Source organism: Jaculus jaculus, chromosome 13 (assembly GCF_020740685.1).
Source record: "Jaculus jaculus isolate mJacJac1 chromosome 13, mJacJac1.mat.Y.cur, whole genome shotgun sequence".
Classification (NCBI taxonomy): domain Eukaryota; kingdom Metazoa; phylum Chordata; class Mammalia; order Rodentia; family Dipodidae; genus Jaculus; species Jaculus jaculus.
Window position 1 is genome coordinate 52,083,761 of NC_059114.1, and position 27,613 is coordinate 52,111,373.

At 36.6% G+C, this 27,613-nt stretch overlaps 1 protein-coding gene and 1 pseudogene across 2 annotated transcripts in view; one reads left to right on the top strand and one right to left on the bottom strand.

Moving 5' to 3' along the window:
- The window catches only part of Man2a1 (mannosidase alpha class 2A member 1), a 186,840-nt gene that overhangs the window by 82,952 nt on the left and 76,275 nt on the right, over positions 1-27,613 (bottom strand). For both annotated transcript variants that reach the window (XM_045132451.1, XM_045132452.1), the window contains exons 8-12: positions 24,781-24,958; positions 17,025-17,224; positions 14,196-14,378; positions 8,467-8,581; positions 6,935-7,005 (exon numbers count right to left, since the gene is read on the bottom strand). In XM_045132451.1, the coding sequence (XP_044988386.1) occupies positions 6,935-7,005; positions 8,467-8,581; positions 14,196-14,378; positions 17,025-17,224; positions 24,781-24,958 (747 nt within the window). The remainder of the gene's footprint in view (positions 1-6,934; positions 7,006-8,466; positions 8,582-14,195; positions 14,379-17,024; positions 17,225-24,780; positions 24,959-27,613) is intronic.
- Positions 22,570-22,669, top strand: LOC123454319 (annotated as a pseudogene).

The window sequence follows — 27,613 nt, forward strand, 5'->3', positions numbered from 1 at the left end:
ATTCCATGGATACATTAATTCCTTCTCTCTCTTGTAAGGGAAGGGATTATTTTCCAATAAATGTCTTACTATATATTAAAAGCACCTAAAGGCAAATCTGCAATACTAGTTTGAATAAGTGACTCTTAAACTAAAAGCATTTGTTCTGTTGAACTTGTTCTTAGTATATGAACATGTATTAGAAACTCAAATAGTGCTGAAAAGTGACGTTTAATTTATTATCAGTTTACAAAGTATTAGGCTTCACTCTGATGTTTCTCACACCCTTCCCACTTGTACCCTATGGACCACCATTGCCTCTTCTTTTTTAAATTTTTTTTTTATTTTTATACAGTATATATTTTATAAGTTTGTACTAATACATTCTCATATTATAAAGGCAATTAAGAGGAATAATCTTCCTTTTCATATTCGAATCATCTGAACACAAACAGAACCCCATGGCTCTTAAAAATTTTCCACCTCTTCTGCAATATTCCCTGAGCCTTGGCTGGTGTGTTAAAAGTTTGATTCATTATTGAGTTCTCTATAGAGTCTGGATTTCTGCTTTGATGACTTTCGAATGACCACAGTGCTAGGGGAGTTGCTGGGGGATAATGGTCACCAACAGCATGAATAAGCAGATCTTACAGGCTACAAAATTAGCCACCAGAAAAGAAGTACACCACCATGCAATACTGGCAGTTCAGTATATAAGGGCGACCTAGTGTTCTAAGATTGGGCATGAGACCTGCTCAGTTGGGAGAGAACTCATACCTGGTACTGATAACCAAGGCAGAATCCCATGGATAGGAAACTTAAGACAATCTAGAGAAAGCCTCTGCAGCTCTTTGTCTAAAAGTGGGTACACACATCAAAAAATCTCTATGCTTGCCCCCTTTAATCTAAGCTGCTCTTAGTTTTGGTAGGAGAATCTGTTTTATGTTGCAGAGAATACTGGGGAGATTCAGGATCCATCAACAGCCAAGAAAAGACAGCTGACTACCTACCACAAGACATTCACCTCTACTGCATGTTAAGGTGTCCAAAGAACATTGCAGAGAAAGTAGCAACAATTGTACTGCTCTCACTGCTAGCCTGACAACCAGCTCCAGGAAGATGCCAACCTCATTTTTCTTTAGAACTAAATAAAATACCATTGTACAAATACTTTATTATCCAGTCATTAGTTGATGAACACAGGTTGATTGTGTTTCCTAGCTACTGTGAATAGAGCAGCAATAAAAATAGATGTACAAGTATCTCCATGGAAGCACACAAAGTCCTTTAGATATATGCCCAGGAGTGGTACAGCTGGTTATATATGGGAGTTTCATTCTGTAGCTCTCTGCAAGCTATTTCTAAGACCACAGGTGATATCTAGAACACATCTAGAACTGCAAGAACTAAACACCAAAGGGGGAAAAACCCAAAATGGCCAATCAACAAATTAGCTAAGGGAATGAACAGAGTTCTCAACACACAAAGAGAGAGAGAGAGAGAGAGACAGAAAGGGGGGGGGAGGGAGAGGACTAGCAGATATTAAAAAAAAAAAAAAAGGACCAACATCTTTAGCATTGGGGGAATGCAAATTAAAACCACTTTTAGATTTTATCTTACCCCAGTCAGAATGGCTATCATCAAAGAAACTAGTGACAAAAAAGCTGGCAAGATTATGGGAAGAGGTGAACTTTGTTCACTATGGGTGAGAGTGTAAACTGGTGCAGCCACTATGTAAGTTAGAAGGTGAGCTCAGGGAGAGGTGATAGGTAACGAGGGCTTTGTTAGTCATCTTGAGTCCACCACCACCCAGACCACTCTCACACAGAATCTTACCATTCCATCTTCCAGCATCAGATTATGCAGCAAAAAGGTCCTTAGCAGATGAGACCCTCCATCTTGGACTTTCATATCAAATTACAAATGAGGTAGTTTGAAGTTATACTGCTGCATCATTTTATAGTTTTAGGTTTACAGAACATGTTTCAGTTTCATTCTGATAGTTTACATGATGAAATTTCAGATTATCCCCCTTACAGAAAAGTTTCGTTATGAATGGTCAAACCCCAGAGCTTTCTGGTCTATGGCAGTTTATTTTGGTCCTTCCTGAATATGCTGTCGGATGAGTTTTTAGTCTTCACCCTTATCTATCGTACACTTTCACCTTGCATCACTAGTGTCTACTGAGACTACTTCTGGAAGTCTTCTTATTATTTCTTACCACCAATTTCTTTAGAAAATTTTGACTGCAAAAGCACCAGAAGCAACTATCTTTAAGCACTTAACACTAGACCATTTATGCAAGGTTCCTTCACTTTAATTCTTAACTGTAATTAATTTCTACATAAAATTATGAATCCCCATACTATATTGCTCATATAACCTTACCAGCCCATACCAATTCAGATATATCAATACATACTAATGTCACTTGCAGCAGATTATGTACTTTCTAAATACAAACTGAATTATGTTAGGTTATAGCAAGAATTAACACTGCCACCAGCATGACCAAATCATTTACATGTATTATTTAAATTTATGGGCTTAACATCAGAACTTCTTGACCTTTTTAACATTACGATCTCCCTAAGGATTGTTTTTAGACATTTATTTCCTAATCACACCCAAACAATATTAATGCCACATATAACATGTTTACTTCTACATAATCTGTTTGTACTTTATATGTTAATAAGATATTTTTCACCCTCCTTGGAAGTTATCTTCCCTATTATGAACAATGTGGTTGTCTACATTAATAAACTGTTACTCAAATAGGAACTATAATTAAAGCTAAACCCGTAAGCATTATAGAAAACTTATGAAGAATATGAGAATGCCTCTCCATCACACTTCTAAAACCCCCAAGATGGAGACCAAGAATACCCATTTAATTTATAGGACATGCTAAGTAAAACTATCAGATTCTTTTAAGGGCTTTTATAATTTAGTTATTGCTGATTTTATTGAGAAATAAAAAACTAGGGTAGAGGTGGAGAAATGACTTAGCTGTTAAGGTGCTTGCCTGTGAAGCCTAAGAAACCATGTTCTAGCCTCCAGATCCTATGTTAGCCAGACACACACAAGTCAGGCAAGAGCAAGGTTATGCATGCCACTAGGTGGTGCAAGCATCTGGAGTTTGATTGCAGTGACTGGGGCCCTGGAATGCCATTTCTTTCTCTCACTCTCTCTCAAAAAAATAAATAAATATTTTTTAAAAAAACTAGGGTAAGCCAGGTGTGGTGGCACACACTTTTAATCCCTGCACTCAGGTGGCAGAGGTAGAAGGATTACCGTGAGTTCAAGGCCATCCTAAGACTACATAGTTAATTCCAGGTCAGCCTGGACCAGAGTGAGACCCTATCTAGGAAAAAAAAACTAGGGTAAAATATGACTAGCAAATAAAACTGACATTTTAAGGCAAAAATAAAGCTCTCATGAAGTTCTCAAGTACAAAATGAATAGAAATACAACAATAAAATCCAACAAGCAGAAGTACTTACAATCAACCTAACTATAAAAAATGATGGTTTGACATCTGATAGAAAAGCTCTGTGATTAAATAAGATAAACACAAAAGTTAAATATAAACTATGTAAGAAGGAACAACAAAAAGCAACCATTTTACTAGTAGCCTGAAACTTCCACTTATGCTTAGCTGTAATTATGATTCATCAGTGATAGATTTCAGAAGTGTTTCTTCTTTACAATGATTCTGGTATTCTGCCTTTCTTCCTATATCGTAAGTAAGGCTAACATTTATCAGTGATTCCTGGTTAAGGTCAGGGCAGTATAAAGAAGAAAACAAATGGAATCCACTCTTACTCTACCTGCTGTGACCCCTGGCTTGCCCTACCACCACAACATGTACTCATCGGAGACAGAGAAGCAAGAATGAGGCATCAGTCACATCTAATCATCACTTATGATTCTTATAATAATTAAAGCCAAAGAGTCCCTCACCAACATATTAAAAAGCAGTGTCAATATGAGGATTAATTATAACTAAAATACAAGAACTTTACTTTGGTTCCACAACTTATCCAGCATACAACATTTCTGTCAGAGTACTTGATGACCCACCAAAGGTCAGTGATAAGACCCTATTGCTGAAGACTCCATACTAGCTGACACATAAAATTGAACAGCATGGCTGGAAGCCAGGAGAGAGTCAGTCCACAGACAGTCAGCATGTCTAGTGCTACATGGGCGACTGGGGGAAATGACCAATATCTGTCCAAGCAACTCATGGTCTAACCTAATTAGCAACAAATAACCTGGTGTGATGCCCACACAAGTGCAATAGTGACACACAGCAATGGTGGGAAACCAACTGCTCTTGATTTGGCTAACTGATCCCCTCAGTGGTACGAGACCCATAGCTGGAGCTGGGAAACAAGTCAGAACCATATCACCATATCCAAACATAAGCCCACTCTCCACTATCAAGTACCATCAATCATGGAGTAGAAGAGGGCCTACACCTATTAAACTCTCTATCAAAAAAGTGTTATCTCAATTTTCTGGGTGCTAACTCCGTTGGAGAATCTGCTTCTCTTTTTCAGACAGATACAGATCCTAAGGAGAGAGCTGCCCCAACATACCTCAAAAGGGGCCCGACTGAAACCAAGGAAAATTGGCAAAACAAGCAAGGGTGCTCTTTTCCTGATGAACCAGATACCAGCACAAAGGGGAAGGAGATCAACGCAGAGAAAAATCAACTCCTACCAAATCAGAGAGCCAGAGCCTCAGAGGCCCCCAACACCTCAGCACTGAAGCAGACCAAAAATGAACCCAACATGACTCAGGAAAATTTTGGGAAGAGGGGGCAGAAAGAATGTCAGAGTCACATGTTGGGTCATGATATGCAGAGACATTTATCATACCAATAACTGTGCTAACTCCACAATGCACGACCCATGTACATCAACAAGGAGGGTCCATTGGGAGTGGGTAAATCATGGATGAGCCTAAACAATGGTACCCAACTGCCTGTATTTGCTGAAAAGAAAACTAATAAATTAAATTTTAAAAAAAAAACCAAAAATAAATAAATAAAGAAAGAAAGAAAGAAAGAACATGTAAAATCAAATATATTTAAACATTCCTTATTTCAAAACAAAGAGAACAACTGGTAACTAATATTTCCTTTGAAATCCTTATCCTGTCATGCTAGGATATGGCAATCTAAAGCACATATGATCTCAATTATGTTACTGATAATTTTTAAAATATTTTTAAATTTTTATTTATTTAAGAGTGACAGAAAGAGATTGAGAGAGAGAGAGAGAGAGAGAGAGAATGAGAATGGGTGCACTAGGGCCTTCAGCCACTGCACACAAACTCCAGATGTGTGTGCCCCTTGTGCATCTGGCTAATGTGGGTCCTGGGAAATTGAGCCTCAAACCGAGGTCCTTAGGCGTCATTTGCAAGTGCTTAACCGCTAAGCCATCCCTCCAGCCTTGATCATTTAATATTACTAAAGTACTCTGATTTCTTATTCTAAGGTATAAGCTGCTTAGGACTCTCCCTTACTGAAAAAACTGTAGCAAAACAGGACTTTACTAACTGATCAATCAAAATATCATCTCTACTCGCACTTTAAATATTTTCTAGTATTGTTATTTCACTTAAAGTAATTTTAGTAAAATAAACTTAGTTAAAATTATGAATTACCTTTAAAATTATTCCTAAATTTTAAGAGGTGTAACTAAGACAAGAAAAAGTTTTATTGTTAAAATAGACTGCATGTCTGAGTTCATGGATAATAACTACCTATGGGCTGGAGAGATGGCTTAGCATTTAAGCGCTTGCCTGTGAAGCCTAAGGACCCCGGTTCGAGGCTCGGTTCCCCAGGTCCCACGTTAGCCAGATGCACAAGGGGGCGCATGCGTCTGGAGTTCGTTTGCAGAGGCTGGAAGCCCTGGCGCGCCCATTCTCTCTCTCTCCCTCTATCTGTCTTTCTCTCTATGTCTGTTGCTCTCAAATAAATAAATAAAAAATGAACAACAACAAAAAAAAATTAAAAAAAAAATAACTACCTAATACTTGTTCACTAAAACCATGTGGGTTAAGTACCATAAAAACAAAGCACTTGTATAAATCAGACATAGCAACCAATTAAGCGGGGTGTGTTTGTTTAATAAGCAACTTTATCATCCATTTTATAAAAAATAAATAGTTTCTAGTGAAAATGTTAAAGGAGAACATATTACATTTCTTCTTTCATTAACAAAATGAGATCAGAGAGGAATGAAAACTAGGCTAAGTACAAGAAAGGCAGATGGGGTGACAGGTGTGCATAGCTTTTTGTGTAGGTTCTGAGGAACCTAATTCAACATCTTCAGGTCTGAGAGGTCCTTATGCTTATGAAGTAAGCCCCTAAACTCTGAGCCATCGCCCCAGTCTAGATTCTCCCCTGTCTTGATCAACCTGTCATGTACACACTGTTTTCCCTTGTACCCAGTTTTTTTTTTTCTTTAGTGAAAGAAGAAACTTAGTATTAGCAGATCACTGTGCTCAATAACCGACAGCAGCTCTAAGTTGAGGGCGAGATCCTGTCTCAAAGAAATAACCATGTTGAGCAATAAGGAAAACCCTGAAGTTCTGCTCTGGCCTCTGAATGGAGAGAGCATCTCCACACACACACACATACAACCCCTCAACACACACACAGTGCTGTAATTTAAAAAGAATATGACAAAGATGAGGAACTGTTATTACAAGCTGCATATTTAAGTTAGCTTCTCATATAAGGTAATAATACCCCAATCAGTATACCAATAACTGTGTCAGATATGAACACTGGATACGCTAGCATCATGAAAAAATTAATTGATTAATGAAAATCTGTCTCAACTATGAACTGACTAAAAGGTCAGAACCACAACAAACACAGAACAACAAAAAAGCCAGAAAAGTGGTAAAAATTCATGACGAATTATGGATTTACCTTGGATCCCTTGTACTCAGCTGTATTATATGTTTCTGTGGCAGAGAATCTTGTGAGTTTTGCTTCATATCCTATAAAAATGGATTTTCAAAATTTTACTTTTAAAATATTTTTTGTTCATTTTTTATTTATTTGAGAGTGACAGACACAGGGAGAAAGACAGATAGAGGGAGAGAGACAGAATGGGCGTGCCAGGGCCTCCAGCCACTGCAAACGAACTCCAGACATGTGCACCCCCTGTGCATCTGGCTAACGTGGGACCTGGGGAACCGAGACTCGAACCAGGGTCCTTAGGCTTCACAGGCAAGCGCTTAACCGCTAAGCCATCTCTCCAGCCCCAAAATTTTACTTTTAAAAGTACCAAAATTACCTATCCATTATTGCCTATTTTGGAAAACCTTGAGAAGGGAACAATAAATAGAGAAAAAGAATCCTCTTTCCAAATATACAAAGTATATCAAAATTCAAAATGAATATCCTGGGACAGAGACAGAGAAGGGGACAGGGGAAGGGAGAAAGGGAAAAGCGAAGTGTTGATTCAGACTCTAGTATAACATACATTACCAGGACTACATTCCATAGAGTTGTTCCATCTTGGAACCAAATATATCAAAGTGTTGGACACAATTATGCATAAGACTTCTGTATCCTACATTTCATATCCTTATAAAACATATATCTACTTATTAAAATTCTAAAATGAAATTTTATAATCATGCCTAGATTACAAGCACCAGTCTATGAAAAATTAAAAGCTGTATCTGTGATTCCACATGTGCTAATTCAAATTACCTATAAAATTCTAAGCCCTGACATTCATAAACCATTCTAATGATAACTGTTACAGTCTCCAGGTTTTAAGGTGGATGTGTGAGGGTTACAATTAACTAAGTTCTCAACCATTCCTCCTTGCTGCAGAAAAGCCTGTCTCATATTTCTGCCTTATTGTCTCTTCTATCTAATTGCAACAACTACAGAAGCCAGGGCAGATATTCCCATTCTGTTTTACAGAAAAATGTATGGGGGTCCACATGTTGAGTAGGTCTTTCAAGGCCCACACAATCAGGCACAGGGCTGCGGCACTACCTAGTCTCCTAGTTCCCTAAGCCCCTCACTATCTGTGTGCATAATTTAGCCATGCACTTAGTACTTGGGTGACTTATCCCTAAAGAACATTAAGTTCAAGTGAGAACAGATAACGGGCTTACAAAAATCCAAATATCAAAAGGTTCCTAATTAAAGCCAAGGAGAAGAAGTAATAACAATCCCCATTTGTTTAACAATACCACACCACAGTAATAGTGTTCGAAAAGCTTCATGTATCTACTTTGAAATAAGTTCACTGCGTTGTTCTTCAGGCTGAGATTTCATTAGAACAACATATACATCAGAAATCAAATTCAGACACACATAAAAAGAATATGCATATAATTTATGTAAAATGGTACAAATTCTTTAAATAGTACCCCTTTCCAATTTAAGGATAAGACAATCAAATATGTTTATAATGACTACAGAAGAGATCAACTAACCATCTCCAGGAAGGGTTCAGAAGAATAAGACTTGTATGTGTTTTTGTCCTTCAAGATGAGAAGAAATGCAGAATCTCCAATTATTTTCTCCAAAGCAATTAGTGAATTAAAGAGTCTGTAAAGCAAAAAAAATAATAATAATATATAATATATATATACACACACACCCCCAAACACATATACACATACACACATATATATATGCATGCTGAGAACTTAAGAATCTTCATATAATATTCTCATTTTATTTACTTAAGACAAATCAATAGTATCTTCATCTTCATGGTGCAGTCACAAAGTAAAATGCATGATGAAGACACTGTATTTTTTTCCCTTCAGAACTAAATATTTAGAAAAAAGCAACCGGAAGATATCAATGATGAGGGTTCACTGAAAAAATTCTTTGAACTTATCTGAAACATATCAATTTATTCAACATGCTTATAGCTTCTACAAATGTCATGACAAGTAATCAGAATGTCCACAAAGATCACTTTTAATAGCTATAAGGTATTACCTTACAAAATTATTTACTTCTTGATTCTAGAAAAAAATATAAAACTACAGAAAATGAAAACATGTTAACTCTAAGTTAATAATAAGAAAATTAATTAGTATACATGCCATTCTTCAAGAATTAAAGGTAATATATATTCAATTTAGTATCATGTTCTTGTTCAATAAAACTAGAAAGTTTTCTAACATATCTGGATGACAAAATTGTCATCTTGTTACTTTTCTTGGTCTCTGAAATTATTAACCACATTCAAATTACATATTTCTAATTAATTAATTTGAGAGAGGGAAAGAGAGAGAGAGAATAACACAGACTATGGGCCCAGAGCTTATTGCACTGCAAAAGAATCACAGATGTGTGTGTCATTTTGTGCATCTGACTATATGTGGGTCCTGGGGAAATGAACTTGGAGAGAGCAGGCTTTGCAAGTAAGTGCCTTTAACCACTGAGCCATCTCCCCAGTCTTCAAATTACATTTTTATGTCTGAGGAACCAAAAGGGTACTTAAGAATCCACTAAACACTATCAGTTCCAGAATGTAACCTTGGCACATCACTAGTGATTGCACTACATAATGAAAAAGAACTTACAGAAAGCTACATATCATCCTTCAAATTTACTCATGCTTGTGTAGGCTTTAGAGATCAAACATACTTAAACAAACACACAATGACAAAATCTGTAGAAAAGCCATGACAACCATGTTCCAACCACCAATCATAATGAATCTACTATGTTTGTAGAGTTATATTATTTTCTACAATATAGAAACCAACTTGGGATAAATACACTAAAAACATTCTTTTTTAAGATTTCGTAGAGATGGGGCGGACAGCAAAAAGAGAGACAGAGAGAGAAGCACGGGTGTGCCAAGGCCTTCAGCTGCTGTGTGTGAACTCCAGACATTCACACCCCTTTGCGCACATGTGCGACATTGTGCGCTTGCATCACTGCCCATCTGGCTTACATGGAACCTGGAGATTTGAACATGTATTCTTAGGCTTTGCAGGCAAGCACTTTAACCGCTAAGCCATCTCTCCAGCCTTTTGATGACATGTAGCAATGACAAAAATCTGTCAAAATAAAAACAACAGTAGGGCTGGAGGGATGGCTTAGTGGTCAAGTGCTTGCCTGTCAAGCCTAAGGACCCCAATTCGAGGCTCGATTCCCCAGCACCCATGTGAGCCAGATACACAAGGGGCGCATGCATCTGGAGTACCTTTGCAGTGGCTAGAGGCCCTGTTGTGCCCATTCTCTATCTACCATTCTGCCTCTTTCTCTGTCTGTTGCTCTCAAATAAATAAAATTTTTAAAAAAGCAACAGTGTGGTGGCACATGTTTGTGATTTCAGCCTACTGAGGATGAGGCAAAAGGATTATTGCAATTTTAAGATGAGCCTGGTACATAGAATGAGTTCCAGGTGAGCCTGGATTAGAGTGAGATTTTGTCTCAAAAAGTGGGTGGGGCTGGAGAGATGGCTTAGTGATTAAGGCGCAGGCCTGTACAGCCTAAGGACCCAGGTTTGATTCTCCAGGCCCCACATAAGCCAGATGCTCATAATGGCATATGTGTCTGGAGTTCGTTTGCAGTGGCTAGAAGCCCTGGTGTACCCATTCTCTCTCTCTCTCTCTCTGACTGTAATAAATAAATAAATAAATAAATAATAATAATCCAGGCATGCTAGCTCATGCCTTTAATCCCAGCACTGAAGAAGCAGAGGTAGGAGGATCGCCATGAGTTCGAGGCCACCCTGAGACTACAGACTGAATTCCAGGTCAGCCTGGGCGAGAGCAAGACCCTACCTTGAAAAAAGGAAAAGAAAAAGAAAGAAACTTCCATTACTAAATTAGAAATAACTTCTGCAGAACGTTCAGACTTCCTTCAAGGAAAGTGTCCATAATAGATGTTACTCATTAAATACACTTACATAGTACATTTATAACTTTAATACCAAAATCTTATGGATTTTAGTTCAAGCTATCAAGATAAGTTTCTCAGCATATCTAGATATCTTCCAATAGCAATAATTGTTCTCATCAGAGTAAAATCTATGAGACTAAAATGCAGTTCAGTTATGGAAACATTCATTGAGCACTGTTTGTTTCTACTATCTTTGGGGCTATCTTTATTAGGCAGCCTGAACCTACAGAAGAGCCGTTATGTTTTACAACAGCTAAAGCCATACATTGATCACAGTGTATTCAAGAGTCCTAACTAAACCAAGTAAAAGCCACAGATCAGCGTTTGTATCCTAACCACACATACGCAATGTCATAATCAGATGAGTACTAAACTACAATAGACCATTCCTCAAATGCTTTCTTAAACCAAATGACATGCAAAAGCTAAGTTTGAGAAATACAGGGCATAATAAAATTTAAAATATTTGAACCTTGCATCAGTGTGGAATTTTTCAGCACCTCCAATATTCTAACACACTGTTGTTCTATTGCTACAGAACAGTTCGGGAGGGGGGAGGGGAAGCACTTAGAAATCATGGCTTTCTCGTTGACTGTCACAGCTGTTCTTTAAACAGATGGTGCCACATTTGTCATTCAATAGTATCATCTGTACACCAGGACCCTCACATTCACGTGTCATTCAGCTTTCTCCTACCTTATTAATTACAACCCAGGAATAATTGATAGGATTTCACAATCTTCATATAAATGACTTTATTACCATTTCTTCTCTCCTTCCACATCAGAGTATTATCAACATTTAACCTGAATATCCATTACACTCTTCCAATCCACTACATGTTTTCATGATCAAAATTAACCCTCAAATATACCATGCAGGGTCAGGTATGGTGGTGCATGCCTTTAATCCCAGCACTTAGGAGGCAGAGGTAGGAGGATTGCTGTGAGTTCAAGGACAGCCTGGAACTAAAGAGTGAGTGCAAGGTCAGCCTGGCTACAGTGAGACCCTACCTCAAAAAAAAAAAAAAAAAAATGCTAGAGGGCATTCTTCTTCTCTGTTTCATAACTATACAAGCATTTAGCCTGCTATTGAGAGCACAGCTCTCAGAACCACCCTAGGATGGCCCAGGAAGTAGGAAGCGTCTGGAATAGACCTACAGATGTTTTGCATGAGAGGAAAATAAGCAAGGTGGGTTCTTTGTTTGGAGTTGCTCACACTGCAGTCACATGCAACCCTGACTCACAATTCCCCCCAGCAACGTTCCTGCCAACGTCTGAGTGAGCAGTAGTGAACAGTCCAAGTCTACGAGAATAACTGAGGCTAGCTGCCTCTTTGTTTATAATTCTCTAACTTGTGTTTTCAAATTTCCTCCTTAAATGTCTGTGCTAATGATGTGATAATTGTTTACAAGTTTTCAATTGAAGAGTGAAGCACTGAGAAAGCAAATATACAAATGTCAAGTACAATTTGAAATTTACTATGTCTTTTTTCCTCTGACATGCAGTTGTGTATAGTCTGATTTGTTAAGCTAAAACCAACAGAAACTATATTGAGTACCAAACAACAGGTGTTTTACAAGGATTATAAAATGGAAAATATTTTGGGGCAAAGACTTAGAGCTGGTGGACTGTGCAGAAGAATGACTTCTCCATGCTTAGGAGCTCTCCCCCATCTATGCAACTCTCACTTCTAAAATCTCAATAAATCAAGAATGCAAGAACCAAAGAAAATGAAAACAAAAATGAGAAGTGAAGAATCTGACTTTACTTTCAAAAATGTTTTTCCTGAGTGAATACCATCACCACCATCATTAATGACCTTTCTACTTTAAGGTTGGTTCAACCTCAGTGGACATTACATCCATAAAAACATTTCCCATGGGTAAGCTGAAGAGATATGCAAGATTTTACCATGAATATATTTCTTAAGGACCAAAATTCATAGAGAAGACACACAAAATTTATTTTTCAGGTGGCTTGCACTTTATAGTTTTACCAGACGTTTAGCAACACTACCATTTTTAAAATTTTTTTCTTGTTTATTTTTATTTATTTTAGAGTGACAAAGAGAGAAAGAGTCAGAGAGAGAGAGAGAGAGAGAGAAAACTTGTAAACCTATATTTTTCAGAAAACTAGTCAAAGAATTCTAACTAACAATGTAATTAGCAATTTCAATTGCAGATCAATTGTTCAGTATTGACTTCATGTGCTCTGTCGTTTCATATGGAAGTTATAATAAACAAAATTTAAAATTATAAGAAAATCAAAGTGCTGATGATTTTAAATGATTATGAAGTATACCGAAGTATACCATTTGTGTGGTTCCTTCCTGAATATCTACTTCTCTTCCTTCCTCTCTACTCCCCCGTGCCCCACTTTCTGGCAACACTGCTGTAGATTAAAGCCAAAGGGTTTGGTTATCTTTTGCGTGGTAGACAAATTGTCACTGAATCACATCTCCACATCTCTCTAGTCCATGATAAAAGAAAAGCCAGAAGAACCAAATGTCTAAACTGTAATGAAACAATAGGAAAAGCTCCTTTCCCAACGTAGGAAGGCCTTACACACTGATCCGAATGAGCAGTCAACCAAAGCATGGCATAAGGATACAGATATACTATCAAAACAGGTCAGCTTTCTCAATAATGGGAAGCACCACTTGCTTAGGACCTCTGCCTTTCTAAGACAAAGCCTGTTCATGGTCTCAGAAATAAATGATTGCCTATACGGTCTTGTGACAGTTCTACAGTTAGAAAGACACCTTTGTCTCAATACCCCAGGCAGCCTTCTTACTTCCCCTGCGTCCATCAACCTCACATGACTCACTCTTCTTCCTGGTTATGCTTCTTTCTCACCTTACTCGTTTCTGTCAGTGTTACTCTAAGCACAAGTCAACACTTACAAACACCTGGACATGGAGTGAGATGACATTAAGCTGCTATACAATGAAGTAGGACTCTTGATCTCCTTGGGTTTTAGGTATAATTTAACTGATGCCAAATTCTTTATAAAGAAGATAATCCCAACTGCCATGCAATGCTTAGAAGAGACCAGGATCAGCTTTACAGACATGCTTAACCCTCTATCTGGAGAAAGGCACTACAATTAAGAGTTGATGAGTCAACTGATTTCTTGATAACACTTTCAAAATTGGTGACACATTGTTATAGCAATATATAGAAGGAAAATCATTACTGATGTGTTCTAACATACATTAACAGTTTCATCTCAAGATGTGTATGACTCCACAATTAAAAAGATTGAAAATTATTTTTCCGTGATTACATTACCTGGTACCATAGTCCACAACCACCCAGTCTTTTGCAGTTCCTGTGATAGCATCATGATGCTGAAACAGACCTAAATTCCTTCTGGCTTCTGTCAATGCTGCGTAATGTGGTGACGACAGAAATTTGTTTATTTTGTATTTCTGAGCTTGTTTCAGGGCGAAATAGTAAAGAACTTCAGCAGCCCTAATTACATAAAAGAATGATTAATTTTGATTTCAAAACAAACATTACTGCTTATGATTACTGGTACTTTTTAATATTATTTATGGACATACTCGGTATGTAAACAATACATGTTGGTACCATCCTTACCCTCACCCCTGCCCCCCTCCAAAGGGACCCTCCTTGTTAAGGATGTTAATACTTTTTAAATGCAGTTTTTTAAGTTCAAAATTTCAATGAAAATAATTTATACAAAAGATACAGAAAATAACATTTCTATAAAATTAAAGGTATCTATCAAATGTCTCGATCATCAAAGGCCACTGTGCTGACAGTGGTCCTGGTTCCAGATGATCTGGGAAAGAAGACAGCACATTTGGCAGGAAGTTTTATTTACATAGATAACACAAGGACAATACCCCTAACAGAGCAGTAAGAATCAGACAAGTGTTCCAGCCTTTTCTGCTCCCTGTGAGCAACCCAGGTGAAGTATCAGCTCAAGCCAGTTACTTTCACACCACATGGTAACAGGTGAGGTAGTGGTGAAATGCATGTTCACAGGAGTGGGATGCTCCAAAGAGGAGGCAGAAAATGATAGCTTTCAGTTTTGAACGATAACATACAAAAATAGAATTCATGAAAAATGCCAACAGGATGTCTTTTTTCTTTTGTGTGGTAGACTTTCTGTTGTTGCTTAGTTGTTCTGTTTTCTTTTGAGACCGGGTCTCACTTCATAGCACATACTTGTCTCTGACTCCCACCAATGCTCTTGTGTTAGCCTCCCAAGTCCTGTGATTATTGGCATGAGTCATACTCAAGGCTTTCTACTTAGTTCTTAAAAAGAAAACCTTTAGTCTAGAATGCCTTTGAGAGAAGAATATGGACTTATGAGGCCCACCTTTCCTTGTCTATCAGAAGAGATGGTTCAAGACAGATTTGTAAATATGCTTTTAAAGGAGACGTGGATTAATGACACAAAAAGCATATGGTTCTATACTGGAAACATGTTAATGAGAAAGGAGAAAAAAATCACCTTAAAATTTATCAATGTTCAGGGACAAGGAGATATTGAGAGTGTTTTTTGTTAAATGATGATTTTTCTGAACTGTAGAAATAAATGACAGAATATAATGTCTACTTTAAAATAAGAAGCTCTCTAAATATCATGGCATGAGAATCACTAGTCTGGAATTAGGCAAATTACATATGTCTATTTGCACACACAGCAAAATTCCTGGTTTTGAAAAGCATTAATAAACATACACAGATATCTTAAAAATAGTAAAACTATAGACTTCAAAAAGATTTTATGTCTTTTGGGGCTATAAACTGTCCCCACATCCTCAAATATACTAGGCAAGTTCTCTACCACTGAGCCATACCACCAGGTCTGTTTCCTTCTTTATACCTTTCTGATTTTTTAAATCCATATTTTACAAAATTATTACTATATACAAAAAATATATCACTATATATATTACTACATACATATATATTACTATATAGTGTATTACTATATACAAATAATAAGCTCACTTTCACATAAATGGGTACATGCATAAATTCAAAACTATTGTATACTTGTTGGTTTGTTTTGCCTTAAAGCAGTTTTCTTTATATATTCCCAACAGTAACCACTATGCCTTAAATATGCTCAATAAACCACATTTAACTAAAATAATATAGTTTGTCACTAGTCTTTACTACTAGAAAAAAATGCTTAAAAGTCACCAATTCAGTGGTATGAATCCTTACATTATTTAGCACTTACATATGCTTATTTTATATGAGATATTTTCTTTTAGAAACTGTGAGAAATGTATTCAGGGCCCATTAGCAAATCATAGAAGGTAAGTAAGAGCTAACTTGTTTTTTTCATATCAAGACTCATCTTGAAAATGAATTTCTCTGCTAGGTCAAATACAAAGTTTTAGGAGTCACTGGGATCGTTCTCATGGGTCACAATTTCAATGCTCAAAAGTCATGGCTACCACAGTAGACAACACAGGAACAGCTCGCTTGGACAGTGATTGAAAATTCTACTGGACGGTGCTATTTTAATGTCATTACAGTTTCTATTGGTTGCTCTCTCTTCTCAGAATATGTTTATCCTTTCAGCCAATCTCTTTGCCTGCCACATCAATTCTCATCTCTTTCAAATTTTGTTTTCAAAGCAGAAAAATCATACCTACAGGAATGTGTTTGAAATAAGAACTGAGATGATGCCTCTAAAGGTCTCCCACATACACAGTTCATTCATTTTAGAGTGTCCACGTGGGGGCCTTGTTTCAGCTTCTCAAGCCCCATGTGCTTCTTTGTCACTTGAATGCTCACAGCATTTCAGCCTACCAGATTAACTGGCTGAAGACACACTCAGTAAAAAGACTGAATATATTAGTACAATGTTCAATTAATTATATGTAGATATAACTAGAAAGATACAAAACTCAATAAACACCTAAAACATCAAATTAGATAAATTGTATTTTCATGAGAATAGAAGGTTATGAAATAATGTGATTATACCATGGAGGCATATCTCTGATTACATTAAAACTTCCTAAGTACACCAACACTTTGTAAATGATGTATGCAACACTCCATTAAAAGGCTCTACCAACATGAAAGAAGGGAATAGGAAGTGTAGCTCTCTCAAGTTAAACACACCTTAAATGGGATTCCATGATTCTATCCATTCGTTTATAGAAAGGTCTTGATGTGAAATAGCCACTCCAGTAATGATCATCTCGGTCAGCATAAGTAAAAAAGTCTCCACTTAGAATAGGAAACGTGGACTGGCCGTTTTTCTTAGTTGCCTCTGCTTCTTCCAAAGCATCAAAGTAATCTGATAAAGTTCCAAACTGGATCTAGTAAAACAAATTACCAAGAGTTATATTTCAATTATGCACCTTTACCTATAAATGCTTCATGTCTTACACTAAAAGGAAAAAGTTAAATATGTAGGATGTAGGTCTAAGTTAAGATGGGTACAAAGCTCATAGATCTGACAAGAATCAGAAGCTGGGGTGAGGAATGTCCATAATGTTTTGTTATCCTAACATGAAGTCCCAAACTTAATTAAGAGAAAGTGTGTATACTTAAGCAGTTAGGAGGACAGCTATTTAAATCTACAAATTTGTACACATGAAACTCTTTACAGATCCTTAAGGTTCTAAAGTATTCAAAGATCCAGACATGGAGTAACCAAGTTTATTAAATGATAGAGACAATTACAAAAACATTTATATTTATATACACATTTGTGTGTGAATATATACATCATATATTTATATAAATAAATATATTATTATGTGTGATATATGATAATATATAATAAATATTATATATGATGTATATATTCACACACATATATACAATATGTAAGTTTTGTTAGTCATAAGATGTTTCACATATCATATCTTCTTCTGGCCCCTTCAACTCTAGTTTGAGTTCTTATAATGAAGAACAGAAAGACTATCAGAGCAGTAGGGTATTTAAAACATAGACTTTCAGACTTGAGGAATGGCTAAGTGGATAAGGCTTTTGACTGTGAAGCATTAAGGATCAATCCCTCAGGTACCCACATAAGCCAAATAAACAAAGTGGCACATGCTTCTGGAGTTCATGTGCAGAGGCTAGAGGCCCTGATGTGCCGTTCTCTCTGTCTCTCTTTTCTTCTCTCTCTGATTGCAAATGAATAAATATAAAAAAAAATTTAAACATGGGCATTTTCTATACTGCACAAAGGTAAATATTAAGAATGATAAAGAATTACAATGTTGACTACTCAAATGAACAGTTCTTTTTGCCTAATGATTTAAATCACCAATATATAAATTCATTTTTGTTAGGCCAAACAATTCTACAAAACAAAGAAGGAGAAACAATTATACCAGACCTTATAAATACAAAGCAAAAGGTAGATACTCTCAATAAAAACAGATTATTAAGCCAGGAGTGGTGACACACTCCTTTAATCCCAGCACTCGGGAGGCAGAGGAAGGAGGATCGCCATGAGTTTGAGGCCACCCTTAGACTACATAGTGAATTCCGGGTTAGCCTGGGCTAGAATGAGACCCTACCTTGAAAAACCAAACAAAAAAAATATTAAACACAGAATGTGTTATTTAAATAATAAGATACCAGTTTTATATATTTCTTCCTTGTAAACAGATAGAACAAATCATTTTGATTTAATATAGTAATGGTATGGGCCTAAATCCTATCTATACCACTTATGCCACACCGGCTTCTGAGCATATTCTATAAAACTTCTATGTTAGGGCTGGAGAGATGGCTTAGCAGTTAAGCTGTGAAGCCTAAGGACCCGGTTCGAGGCTCGGTTCCCCAGGACCCACATTAGCCAGATACACAAGGGGGCACACGTGTCTGGAGTTCGTTTGCAGTGGCTGGAAGCCCTGTCATGCCCATTCTCTCTCTCTCTCTCTCTCACCCTCTGCCTCTTTCTCTCTCTGTCACTGTCAAATAAATAAATAAAAATAAACAAAAAAATTAAAAAAAAAACTTCTATGTTAAAGCAGGATAGAGTTCTAAATAAAGGGCTCAGAATCATTACTAGCACATACTGGTATAGTCTTTAGCTATCATTTTTCTCTTTCAAAAGCAAAACTTCAAATCCAATCATTTACTACAATGATATCAGCAAAACAAATACAAGGGATTGTAATTGAACTATGCTATAATCACCAAAATGGGTGGTTATTTCTAAATATCATCTGCTCTTACTTTGCCTTTACCAAAGTATTCTCTTGGGAAAGTTACTATGTGTTTCCTGAACTTCTAATAAGAATAACCATAGTACCTGCCAGCACAGCCAGAGAATTAACTAAAGTGTTTCTAAAAATTAACAGCACCTAATGAACACTAAATACATTTTAACTAATAATTACTGTGAATTTAGTAGCATTAGTAAAAAGCAGAATAGGTGTGTAATTTACCAAGGACTGAACTGAGTCACACACAAAAAAGGAAATACAGTATTAATTTCATACCCAGCAGACACAGATAAGCTTTCCGTTGTATATACAACAACAGTGGCAAGTATCAATAATCTAAGCATTTCTGAGTTTCATTTCTCTTAGTGATCTAACATGGAAATCTCCCAAGTTCCTTTTTCATTTTGGAGCACATGGATGTGCGGAGAGTATGTGTGGTGTGAAGCATGTGTACAGATGAGCACACCCTGCGATCCTGCATGTGGAAGCCAAAGGAGAATGTTGGGGGTCCCCATTTTCACTTATCTGCCTGTTTCCTTGAGGCAGAGTCTCCCACCCACTGCAGAGCTGCTGCTTTCACTGTTTTCTTGGACAGGAAGTTCACCAATTTTCCAGTGTTTGCCATCCACATTCATGACCGGGGTTACAGTCACGCATGGCCAGGCCCAGCTATTGACTTCTGTGGTCCCAGGCTCTCGCTTCCACAGCAAGCACTCTTAACTACTGAGCCATTTCTCTGGTCCCCAAGTTTCTAAATTCAGAAATGTATAGCATGACACATAGTTGATAATAAGAAAGCACACACATTTAAAAATATTTCAATTAATTTTTTATATTACTCAGGGTAAATATGATTCCATCATGTTTAGTTAAGTGGCCTCATAGGCTTTGTGACAAACTTGACTCAGTCTTTAAGGATTAAAATATTACCCTCTGTGCTAGCTTTATAAGGAATTGAGTAAATTCTTCTATAAAATTTCTTAGTAGCTTGAATAAATATTTGGGATACCTAAAAATAATTAAATAAAAAATACAGTTTTTATTCATGTATGTATGGGTGCCGCGTGTCTGTAGTGTGGGGTACACGTGTACATGTACATGCACATAGAGGACACAGAACCACTGTCCACATCCTTGGCCTACAGCTCACCGCTTAGGTGAGACTACTGCTAGCCAGCAAACCTCAGGCACTTTCCTCCTTCCCAGCACTGGAATTACAGGCATGTGCCACTAAGTGCAGTAGTTTCATATGGGTTGAGTTCAGGTCCTCATGGCTACACTTCAAGGGCTCTACCAGCTGAGTCTTTAGAGGTTGATTACATTAAAGGACAGCAAATTTAGTCTTAAACATAAGACACCATTACTAGGACAAAACAAGAAAACTATTAAAATAAGTGATCACCAATAGAAAACTGGCTGTCTTGGCTACTTTCAAGGCAATGTTTTAGCCATCCAAACTACATGCACTTTTGTTTTCCTTTTCACTAAAAGAAAATGGCCATTTTACACTTACAGGCTATATTTTGTTCTAATGACTCTGAACATCCCATACATGTAATTAGATAAACTGTAGACGCAAAACAAATGAAGCTACTGAAGAGCAAGCAACCCAGGCCACTAGGACTGGAAGACACAGGTGCTATAGGAAAGGTAAAGCCAACAGTCTAATTCCCATCTCAGGTACTTGCCCAGTTCTATACAAGGTGTGATAACCTAGAAGAAAGCAGGAATTAAAAGTAGCAATTGATAAATGACATTTAAAAAAAGAAAAAAAAAAACTCTGAAAATGAAGCCTCTTCTACATCTGGTAAAGGAAACCTATAGTCTCAAAACAAACAACATGAATGTTAATGAACTACTGTTTCCTCCGTTGGAAAAGCAGATCCACACACTACTTTTACTCAAAGGGGAACAGATATGGAGGAGACAACATCTGTAAGACAAAGCAACAGATAAATGTATAACAAACACTTCAAGAATAAAAAATATACTAATACTGCACAAATTCAGAGAAAGTTAATAAGCAAATAAATTAACAAATATTTGACAGGGTTACGGGATGCAAGGTTAAAATGCAAAAGAAAATTGCAGGGATAGGGAGATGATTCTATGGTTTAACTGCCTGCCATGCATAAGGACCTGAATTCTGATCACCAGCACCCATGTAATATGCTGGGTACGGTGTTGCAAACCTGTAATTCCAGTACTGGAAAGGCAGAGACAAGAAATCCCTGCGGCTGGCAGGCTGGCTAACCAATGTAGCCAAATAGGGAAGGTGTAGGTGTAGCTGGAAGTGAGGAAGTGACTTACATTGATTTCTACCCTCCTCATCCATATGCACACATGTGAAATAAGCATATGTACACGTGTGTGCCCATGCAAACCAACAGATATACACACACACATACATGCAAATGTGAAAATAAGAAAGAAGAAACAGGGCTGAGGAGATGTCTCAGTACATAAAGGTACTTGTTTGCAAAGCCTGCTAGCTCAGGTTCAATTTCCCAGTATCCACGTAAAGCCAGATGCACAAAGTAGTATTTGAGTCTAGAGTTTATGTGCAGGAACAAGGCCCTTATGTGCTATTTCTCTCTCCCCCTCTCTCTCTCAAATAAATAAATTTTTAAAAATAACATTTGAGGAAAATGGACAGAACAGTAGCTGATCATGTTAATCAAAACAAACCAACTCAGAAAGGCAATTATCTCATGCTTTCTCTCATATACAGAATCAGGTTGTAGAAAAATGTAAAAATAATTTTTCAAAAGCCAACTGCATTATTATATATGGTATATACAATATTCACAATGGCTCAAAGTTAACTATACACCAATCACAGATTCAATGTGATTCCAACCAAAACCTGTTTTTTGTTTGTTTGTTTGTTTGTTTGTTTTGGTGTAAATGAGAAAAGCTGACTACTTATATAGAACTACGAAAGACAGACAACCAACACAATCAAGGGGCAACAAATTTGATTCTTATACAAGCATATAGTAAGACCTAATTTAGAGGTAAGGTGTAGCAATTAAGGTAGTATGAGGTTAGTGAAATAAACCACTAGCAATGAACAGACATTGTAGACACAGATGCCCACAAATCTGATTAGGGTTCCTCCAGCATGTCCTTCTGCAAACCAGAAACACAGAACCCAGTTATCATGACTAAATCTGAGACTGTGAAGCAAATCAGTTATTTGTCATACTGGCAGAAAGTCTTAACACATCAATCAAAAGGGGGGGAAAATGAGTGCTTACTTTGGCAACACAAACACTAAAATTGGAACAAGAGCTGGGGAAATGGCTTATTGGTTAAGGTGCTTGCCTGCAAAGCCTAAGGACCCAAGCTCAATTCCCCAGTACCCACATGAGCCAGATGCAAAAGATGGCACATGCATCTGGAGTCCTTTGCAATGGCTGGAGGCCCTGGTGTGCCCGTTTTCTATCTGCCTCTTCCTCTCTTAAAATAAATAAAACAAAATAAATGGTTGTAAAATTGGAATGATACAGAGAAAAATTAGCATGGCTCCTGCCCAAGGATGACACACAAATGTGTGAAGCATTCTATATTTTAAAAATGAAAGAAAAAACAATTCTGATGAAGTGTGAGTAAGGCTACAGAACAATTCATGTCACACAGGCGATAACTGGTGCACTGGTATACTACTGGCATGACGGCCTAAAGGTAAGCATGTTCATACTGAATGACCAAAACACTGTGCTTAAACAATTTTATGTGTAATACAATCGGAGACAACCTAAATGTTCAATAACAGAATTTAAAATTCTGGTATAAAGGTATAAACATTAAACAGATACCTGAGATACTAGATGCCATACATTATCAAAAAGTAATGAATAGTTTGTATAAAACTCACAAACATAATCTGGAACCCCAAATGGTCCACATTTATAATTCCCTTAATATGAAACTGAGTAAGAGGTAAAAGGAATGAAAACATTGGCTATTTCTGCAGGAGCTGGTGATGACCAGGAGGGGTCCTAAGAAGTTGTTTCAAATGTTATTATGCCCTAAGCTTTGACTTTGATAGTAGGTATCTAAGGGTCTTCTAAACTGAAAAAATGTCCTGTACACTTATGTTTTATACAGTCTTCCTGTGTGTGTATACTGTTTACAATTATTTTAAATAGTTATTTTAAAGGGACCTAACGGGGAAATAGTAAAATAATATAATCATAATTTGGTTCTTCAGAGAAACACATACCCCAATAAGATGCGTTTAGAAGTAAGAGTCACACTCTCTCTTCTGATCAAATACTCAAGCATGAGCTGCTTTGAGAACTGCCAAGAAGACTCAAAGTTCTAATGCTCACATTCATAAGCCGGCAAAAATTTTTATCACAAATATTTTAATAACTTTGATTCTTATGTTTAAGTTAAGCTACTTAATATTATAGAAATTTATTCAATAAACTTGAGTTCTTACTGTATTAACTATGGTCTACTGTCACTTTTGTAATTTTCCAGATAGTAAAATCATTTCCTTCAATGGATCTTCCATTGTCCTACAGGCTAACATGTGAATAAACATGATGAATAATTAATTTTCTCACATGCAGTTGTTAAGACATACTATTAAGACCTTTAAGCCACTTACTGACTAAACAGAATATATGTGTTACTTGAAAAAATTGACTTATAATATCTGTTTTATGAGATCAAGAAAATTTTAATCTATTCATAGTATTTAATATTATCAAATTGTTGCTGATTTTTATGTGGTAATGGTATTATGATTGTATTTTTTATTGTTATTCATGTATTTGAAAGGAACAGGCAGAGAAAGACAGACAGAGAGAGAGAGAGAGAGAGAGAGAGAGAGAGAGAGGGAATAGGGGAACCAGGGCCTCCAGTCATTGCAAACAAACTCCAGACACATGTGCCACCTTGTACATCTGGATTACACGTGTCTTTGGGAAGTGAACCTGGGTCCTTTGGTTTTGCAGGCAAGCATCTTAACTGCTAAGCCATACCTCCAACCCTATGATTATATATTTAAATAAAATCACTGTAAGATGCACACTTAAATCATGACAGATATAACCATATAGCATCTGAAATTTTCTCCAGAAGGATCCTGGGGCACCTCTGAGGCAAGGGTGGCCTTGAGTTGGAACTGAGCTGTGAATATGAAGAGAAGATGGCTACTTGTGCTATGTTCAAAATATCTGAGTACATTTTAAATTTCTATAGTGTAAAAAAAAATAGTAAGAACCTAGGTAAATGATTAATTTTAGAAATCTTATTGAGGAAAAATACTAATGTAGTTTTTGGATATGAAACATTTGTCAATTCTTAACATGTTCATACATAACTGTCAGTGACATTATCAACCCACAAGAATGTGACTATCAAAAAAAAACAGTAAGTTTCCAATGATGTAAGAAAGTCAGGACAACCCTTAAAAGTGAAATACACAACTTATGAGGTATACATTTTCATTCAAGTAAAAGTAATGCCTTTTTAATCCCCCAAAACCAAGTTTTCTCAAATTGAGTCAAAAAGGCTCAACTGGAGTTTTTCCTTAACAAACTAAATATAAGTTTAAGAATGATATTTTCCAGACAATATTGGAGTCAGGACAAAGAAACTCAAGATGCTGTGTTAGTCTCATTTAATAATGAAGGCTTAGTTCCAAACATAGCACTGTATGTTCTCATTACCTTGACTTTAAGCTGAGGTTGAGAATTCATATAATTAAATAGCTGCTCATAATTCTTGTACTGCAAATCCCATTCTGTGTATTCACTGTACCGAAAGTCATCTCCTAGTGGGGCCAGAAGAACTTTAGTGCGGAAAAGTTTTGACTTCTTCCTATACTGATCAAGTAGCATTCGAGCCCTATGAAAGGAAATGGACAAATAAGAATTGTATTAAGACCAAAATTAAAAAAAAAAAAAAATGTATTAAGAAAATGCCAACAGGGTAGCTCAGTACGTGTGAAATACAAACATTCAAAAGAGTATTACATTAAAATGAATTCCTGAATACTTTTCCAGATCTTAGATAAAATAAGATTAAGTAGATTGTTTTCACTATCACATTATCTATTTTAAATAATAAAAAGATTAAATAATTTTTACTATAGAGAAATCCCATAGCTTTCCAATAGATTATCCTTCTAGAAATCACAGTGAACCATGTTATCCTGAAGCCTCACCTTAGCAACTCCATTCATATGGCTCATTGCTTTAAAATAACTGAATCTGAGAAGACTAAGTTTCCCTCACCTACATCAGCCCTGAAGTTTGCTCTGCTTTGATATTCCTTCCTCTAAGCAAAAACTTAGTAACGGATTAAACACAGCAAAAGTATATTTTGAACAAGACCAAGAGTTACAAATCATAACCTATAAATGTTATAGAACAATATTTGCTCATCCAAAGGAAGAAAACCTACTCAATTCACACTTGCCATCAATGATCTGATCAGCTGTCACACTGTCCCTTTTGATACTGATCACCAAATACTGCTTGGCAGCTAAACTAGCTGTTTTGGTTTCAACCCTCTTGGGCTCAACCCCACTGACTTCAAAGGTCAGCCAAGCACAATGTGCTGCTGTGAACAGCTTTCATACTTCACATTTGGCATTCTGCAGGAAATCCTTTGGGAAACGCTGACCTAGGGCACTACTGAGGAAGTCTGGTTATATACACTAGGAAGAAAGGCTGGCGAAAATGAAATTAAACAAGATAAACCCAGAGTTATTCAAGTGTTTATAAAGCCAAAGCTCATGAAGTGAGGGTTTGCACAATAATTATTTGGCTGTTTTTGCCTAGTATTCCAATTTTCACTTCAAAGATTACCCCAAAATAAATCACAATTCACCCATATAAGAACTTATGAAAGTAACTCAAAGAAAATCAGTATTCAAAGTCCTATATGGATTTTTAAAATTTATACTATGAGACTGCTTTGCAAATACAAACGTTTTAGCAGTTATTTAGTAGCTTGATGAGTAAAATCTAACCATAGGGTTCTTAAATAACATACCAGACTTAGCTTTCTGAAATTAGCATTTGGCATAATATTTAATATTCATTTACTATTAACACTTCACCTTCCAAAAACATTTTAGATTGTTACTTATAATTAAGAAAACATGAAGAATAAAATTAACTACACTGGAATGAGGCCAAAAGGTCTAAAAATAAAATGTAACAATAGATAAAATATGCACTATGAAAGAGTATCCATCTGGGGCTGGAGAGATGACTTAGCGGTTGAGCGCTTGCCTGTGAAGCCTAAGGACCCCAGTTCGAGGCTCGATTCCCCACGTCCCACGTTAGCCAGATGCACAAGGGGGCGCACGCATCTGGAGTTCGTTTGCAGAGGCTGGAAGCCCTGGCACGCCCATTCTCTCTCTCTCCCTCTATCTGTCTTTCTCTCTGTGTCTGTCACTCTCAAATAAATAAACTTAAAAAAAATAAAAAATAAATCTAACTTTAAAAAAAAAAAAGAGTATCCATCTGCTTCCTGAGGCAGCCATGATGCAAAAAAAAAAATTAAATTGACTATTATATATACCAAAGCATGCATGCACATGCACACACACACACACACACACACACACACACACTTTATACACAGGTTAAGGAAAGTGCAATGTTATTGTCATGCCTTTACATCGTGAATCTATCTCACATAGCTCAGTCTGGCCTAAAATTCTACGTGTTGAGGACAACCTAGAGCTCATGATCATCGTGCCTCCATTTCCCTACTACTAGGATTCCAGACATTTCACCACACCCAGTGTAAAAAGTGGCTTCTCTTAAATACATAGATCTGATAGTACAGGCATCTTACTTTATTTTAAAGTCTTACTGTGATTAAAGGCAACTTGCTTGCAAAGCCTCATGGCCCAAGTTCAATTTCCCAGTAGCCACATCAAGTAACATGTGTCTGGAATTTGTTTGCAGCAACAAAAGGCTCTGGCATGGATGCATGTGTGCATGCATACGTATGCATGTGTGTGCGCGCACACACACACACACACACACACACACACACAATTTCTGTCTTTCTCTCTCTCATAAATAAATTTTCAAAAAATTTTAAAACCTATTCTATTTCCAAGCAGAACTTACTATCTTTCTATTATAACACAAAGTATTATTTAATGGATTATACATCTTTAATTTTTAGGTAAAGGAACTAATAATGAGATGCTTCCTTCATTAACACAATTTGCTTCTAACAAAACAGTTCATTCCTTTGAGTTACTTAAATGTATTTATGTGTAAATTCTTTTAAAGTTTTCATTAGGTCAAAAACCATCAGTAATGCAAAGATCTTTATTCATGACAGCTGGACAGCATTCAATGTTTTTGAAATTGTTATTAAAAGAACAGATAATTATACTCTTCATGTGCTCCATTTCAATAAATGTGTTTTTGCAGTTGAGTTGCTTTTCTCACCAATTTGTACAATGGGAACTGAAGTTTTATTATCAACAAAAGTATATGAAATCAATCAAACACAGTAGAAAGCTTTTAT